Raw genomic sequence first — 6000 nt, forward strand, 5'->3', positions numbered from 1 at the left:
GATTTGTGAGATTTCAAAGCAGCATGAGACTAATACAGAACTTCAAAGAAGCAAAGTTATCTGCCCTCTAAGTGCAGATGCCCCTGTAAATGGTTTTGGTTTGTCGCACTAAATGCTTAAATTACTGGAATTGTTGGGTCTTTGTAAATTAGAGTGTATTCTAGACCTACTCTATCTGTAAAGTGTCCTGAGATAACTCTTATGATTTGATACTATAAATAAAAATTTAATTGAATAGAATTTTATCACATCAAGGGTAATAGTGGTAGGGTCTCAAATTAAATCAATAGAATTTTGATAAATATGTTCATTGTTTTATCCAAAATTGATACATTTCATATATGACTCCTCACGTAATAAAACCAGTCTCAGCCGCACTTTATCAGGCAGAAAAGTCAACGAGGTGCTACTACACACTTCTGAGATCTATAACCACCTCTGCATTCATCAGCACATGAATGGTTTTACTGTAGGGATTCTTTCACATTTAAGAATTGCATATCTCATCGGAAAGTCTGAAACTTCTCTAACACTTGATTAATCGATTAGTTAATCAACAAGAAATTAATCTGCAAGTGTTTTGATAATTAATAATCTTTTAATCTTTTGACTTTTTAAGAAAAAGTGCCAAACATTGCCTTGTTTGAGCTTCTCAGTTCTGAGAATTTCCTAATTTTCTTGAATCTCTTTGGGTTTCGGACAGTTGGTCGGACAAAACAAGCCATTTGAAGACGTCGTCTTTGGCTTCAGCAAATGACAACAGCCATTTTTTGTTATGACGATGAATTGAGAAAATGATTGGCAGATAGTTGTTGTCGTTAGTTGCAGCCCTAAATGCTTTTATGACAAGAGCTATAGGTTGAAGATTATAGTTTCCATCTGTTATGTAAGTTAGCTAAACTTGCCTAATCTTGTCAATGAAGTGTAATTAAATGTATATTATTTCAGTCTACCCCTATGACATACTATTACATAGTAAACTACTTGTAAAGTATTTAAAAAAAAAACTCTGGACATGTACTACTGCTGCCAGAAGACATGACATCACCTTGTGACATTGGGACACAATGTCTTACTTCTTGTGGTTGTTATTTTTTATCATATGTATGTGTGTGTTAGGTACCTCTTATAGAGGATGCAGCACTGCTTCCAGAGGACAGGGATGTGGCCGAAGAGAGGAAAAGGGTCCTGGAGTGCCAGCCAGTGTTAGAGTCTATGGTTGGCAGTCCCCTCATACTACAGGAGCTCAGCAAGGTATGTAGCACAGGAGTCTTCCTTGTCTGAATGAGACGGACTGCCTTATGGTTCAAATGTGTGTCTCTGTGAGATATGACAAGGTGGTACAGACCCGCTGTTATCTCTCCTATTCAGGTGTACAGCAGCGGGGAAAGTCTTCTGGCTGTGGACAGGCTGTCTCTAGCTGTAGGGAAAGGGGAGTGTTTTGGCCTCCTGGGCTTCAATGGAGCAGGCAAGACAACAACCTTTAAGATGCTGACTGGTGATGAGAGCGTTTCCTCCGGGGACGCCTACATTGATGGATACAGCATCTTGAGGGACATTAAAAAGGTAAGAGCAGAGGGATATGGAAGGAAAGGACATTTCTGTTAAATCAGTAGCAAGATAAATCGATGCCACATAGCTTTCAAAAGGCCAAGATTTGAAAGGAGGCATTTATCTCTGGATTGCAGGTGCAGCAGCGCATTGGTTACTGCCCTCAGTTTGATGCCGTGTTGGACCACATGACAGGAAGAGAAACTCTGAGTATGTATGCCAGGCTCAGAGGAATACCAGAGAGGTATGTGTCTGGCTGTGTGGAGAATGTCTTGAGGTCGCTGCTGCTGGAGCCTCATGCCGATAAACTGATCCGCAGCTACAGGTGGGTAGACTGTTCTGAGCCATTCCTTTTTCTGTTTTGTGCCACACAGTTCACATACTAACCTGAATAATGCTGTATTTTGTTGAGCAATTGTGTGTGCGTGTGACTAATATGTCACCATCAACATATGCAGTGGCGGTAACAAGCGGAAGCTGAGTGCAGGCATGGCTCTGATTGGTGGGCCTCCGGTCATCTTTCTGGATGAGCCTTCGACCGGGATGGACCCCGTAGCCAGGAGGCTGCTGTGGGACGCTGTTACACGCACACGGGAGTCTGGAAAGGCCATAATCATCACTTCTCATAGGTGAGCTTTATAGAAAGTTATTTAGAAGAAAATATTCAATGATGGAAAAGTACCTTGATCCTTACCCATACCTCAATATAAAACTATTCCATTATAGTAAAATGCAAGTACATCAATGCTGTACAAAATAATATTTTACATACAAAACATAGGAGTGTAACACAATATGATGCATTATTATAGATGAAACTTCTTTTTAGTAGTTTTGCTACCAATTCTTCTGTAATATTTTGAATTTTAGACTTTTACTTGTAACATGGTATTTTTACAATGTGGTACTATCAATGGAAAAGATCTGAATACATCTTCAAAGAAGTTTTACTGCTACATCTTGATCCATGAAAAGCAGAAGACATGCAAATGCTTACACCTTTGACCTGTCTCCCTGATATTTTCCTTCCCCAGTATGGAGGAGTGTGAGGCCCTGTGTACCAGGCTGGCAGTGATGGTCAACGGTCAGTTCAAGTGCCTCGGGAGTCCCCAGCACCTGAAGAGCAAGTTTGGCAGTGGCTACACCCTGCTGGCAAAAATACACATAGAGGCTGAGTTGGAGGACAGTGACCTGCAGCTTTTTAAAGACTTCATTGAAAGTACCTTCCCAGGTCAGAGGCATACAGTTAAATTTTACAGTAATAACTATTAAGATTACTTTATATTAAATTCACTCAAAATAAACTAAAATTGTGTTTACTACCACAGTAACTATATATATATATATATATATATATATATATATATATATATATATATATATATATATATATATATATATATATATAAAAAAACCAAGTAACTAACTATGTTTTAACATTAGATCAAAATGTATTATTATAGCTGCATTTATAGTTATCATTCTACATTTGAATGGGCAGATAACCTTTTCAAAATAGATCTCTTCTATTTGTCCTCTTCGTTAAACAGTTGTGGGTGTGTGGCTGTTAACGTAATTTGAAACAAAGCAAATCTAACCATGTGAATTTTCTCCCGCCACAGGAAGTCAACTAAAGGATGAGCACCAGGGAATGGTGCACTATCATTTGACTGACAAAACACTTACCTGGGCACAGGTGACTGATTTATACAGAAATACAATAGTCTCTCTGCTCTTGTGCTGTGTTTGCGCTCCCTCTAGTGGACAGAATTGTACAGGGTAACTCTTAAATACTCAAGCTGCAATTTTATAGCTTCAACAAAATGTTCAACCACAGAAGTTTAACATGTGGATGGCAAAAAAAAATGAAAATGTACACAGTAATGGTAAAAACAACTGATAAAAATGGATGTAAAAAAGATGCGTGTGTGTGTGGAAATAAAGTATCTTTATTTGTATTTAAAAATGTTAAAAGATGCAGACTGTAGCTTTAAATTTTGATCTTGGCACAAAGTCTTTGATAACACCAGAGATGCATTTATATCACACCTCTCCATGTTTTCTCCCTCCCTATTCTCTACTCCCACCTAGGTGTTTGGCACTTTGGAGGCAGCCAAAGAGAAATACCAGATTGAAGACTACTGCGTGAGCCAGATATCACTGGAGCAGGTGTTTCTCAGCTTTGCCCAGTTCCAACACTGCACAGAGAGTAGGAGAAAGTAAGTGGAGCGAGGAATCCGTCCATCACGGCCTTGTTCGGTCACACATCGAATGTGTACACAGGCTGGAGCAGGTTTTATCTCCAGCTCCATTTTTACCTTGACCACCAACACACACACACACACACACACACACACACACACACACACACACACACACACACACACACACACACACACACACACACACACACACACACACACACACTGGGCCAGTCACATCAACTTCAGCCTTTCTACTACTGTATCAAGTCAGTGTGTGTTTTGTTGGGTCATTCATACCGTTGTTATTGTGTGACAAAGAAGTAGAATTGTAATTATGACGTGTGGGGGATGATGAATATACCAAGTAATGAACTCTGCACTTTTTTTAGTGAGGTCAAAGACAATGAAACCACTTACTAGATACTACCACTACTCTGAATTATGTGTGACAGAGTTTTTTTGTGTATGTACAGCTCGTCTTTTTTGTTATTTATGATTTTATTTGATTGCTTATGTTACCAAGAGTTTGTGCTTTTTTTTTCTGTGATCATCACAAGAGAATAAACCACTCCATTTGATACGTGAATGAAATTGTTTGCACACCTTTGCGCCTTATCTAACTAAAGAGGGTTCTTGTTTCTTTATATTACCCTGTACAAAATGCCTGGTTATCCTTGAGAGCCTCTTAATGTTGTTGCCAGATGTAAATAATGTGATGTGTTCATGGTACTAAAAACCACTTAACTCATTCAGGCCAGAGCAGAACATTTACTCTTTTAAAGGCAAATTAATGAATGCATGTATACAATATGATTAACAGAGTGCATGATACTAGAGAAGCAGAGAGCTGCTAGCGATTACTAGAAGACCGTCCTCATTGAATATTAATTCTCAAAGTACATTTAGTCCGGAGTACATTTTAACACGCCTCCATTGTCCATGTCTTGGGAAACAATGTTTTGGTTTTCCTGCCAAACAAGTTCCACCAAGAGTGTGTTACCATGTGGACATCCAGCCAATTACAGTTTACATGGAAGCTATTTAGAAATAAATCATTGTGTCACGCAGTGGATTACTTTCAAATGTTGTGGGATGTCTTGACTTTAAATCACGTTGTATCAGACGGCATGGGGTTGATTTGGGCCTAAAAACTGCGTGCGTGTGAGTGTGTGTGTGTGTGTGTGTGTGTGTGTGTGTGTGTGTGTGTGTGTGCTTAAAATTTGATTTAAAAACTTTTTTGTAGCAATACTTTTACATCTTTGAAATGTACAATTTGGTGGATATAAATTAAATGAATGTGTGTGTGTGGCAACTCATGATTCCTGATTTCATCCAGACTATAGTTAAACTGTGCTATGATGATAGTCCTTAAATATTGTGGGGACAACCTTTACTGCTGTATAGAGCTGCTCCTTCATTGAAGGTCAGGAAATGCATTAAAAAAAAAAAAAGGCCCAACAATAGTATAGAGGGTAAAAACGTAACAAAAATCCTCTGCGTACAAATAGATACCTTGTTCTGAGGAAGCATGATCAGCGCAATGTTTGTTCCTCTTTCAGTTGGATGTGCTACTATGAACCTAATGTCTGAGCGTTCCCAATGTATCACTATCTTAAAGCCTTGTTTGTACTTTAAAGAACTTGTAAAAATATGTATGTATTGTGTAAGAATATTTTGAATAACTTTTGAAGTTTCAAAACAATATATCCCCCACATTGATGAGAAGTTTCTTGCTTTTCATCCATGTTAAAGATCAATAATATAATCTGGAATGAATCAACAATCACATTAACTGTACAAATGCACAAATGACATTCCTACTCTCGAAAAATCACTCTGACTTCACAGAAGTGAGATGAATGTATTTACGGTCTTGCAGGAAAAGCAAAAAGCATTCGCAGTTATAAACTTAGAGGCGGACACTCTAGAAAGACACGGATATGTGGCTTATTGGTCTTTAAAGAATTTAACCTTCTAATTTTTACTCTTTTGCTTGTGTATTTTCATAATTTGTTTCTCATTACATGTATGACTTGAATCAATTGCAATGTTAGATATGTAGTTTGAGGAGAAATATACAGGTTTGCACTGCTGAAATTGAAGGATGGAGTTATGCTGAAATACAGTGAATCATATTTGAAAAGGGAATTTACATCATTGTAAATGTGTACTGTACCATGAAACTGACCTTGTCAACTGTATATGTATCTCTATTCTTTTTAAATTAAATAATGCTCTATGCAAA

General features: G+C 38.0%; 1 protein-coding gene across 2 annotated transcripts in view; it reads left to right on the top strand.

Moving 5' to 3' along the window:
* The window catches only part of abca3b (ATP-binding cassette, sub-family A (ABC1), member 3b), a 31064-nt gene extending 25064 nt beyond the window's left edge, over positions 1-6000 (top strand). The window contains exons 25-31 of one of the 2 annotated variants that reach the window (XM_039824604.1): positions 1120-1254; positions 1372-1566; positions 1689-1876; positions 2010-2180; positions 2586-2782; positions 3174-3247; positions 3643-6000. In XM_039824604.1, coding sequence (XP_039680538.1) covers positions 1120-1254; positions 1372-1566; positions 1689-1876; positions 2010-2180; positions 2586-2782; positions 3174-3247; positions 3643-3774 — 1092 coding nt within the window. In that variant the 3' untranslated portion in view covers positions 3775-6000. The remainder of the gene's footprint in view (positions 1-1119; positions 1255-1371; positions 1567-1688; positions 1877-2009; positions 2181-2585; positions 2783-3173; positions 3248-3642) is intronic. The other variant, XM_039824603.1, reaches the window with a different exon arrangement.

The sequence above is a fragment of the Perca fluviatilis genome, chromosome 15, assembly GCF_010015445.1.
Source record: "Perca fluviatilis chromosome 15, GENO_Pfluv_1.0, whole genome shotgun sequence".
In the NCBI taxonomy this organism is placed as follows: domain Eukaryota; kingdom Metazoa; phylum Chordata; class Actinopteri; order Perciformes; family Percidae; genus Perca; species Perca fluviatilis.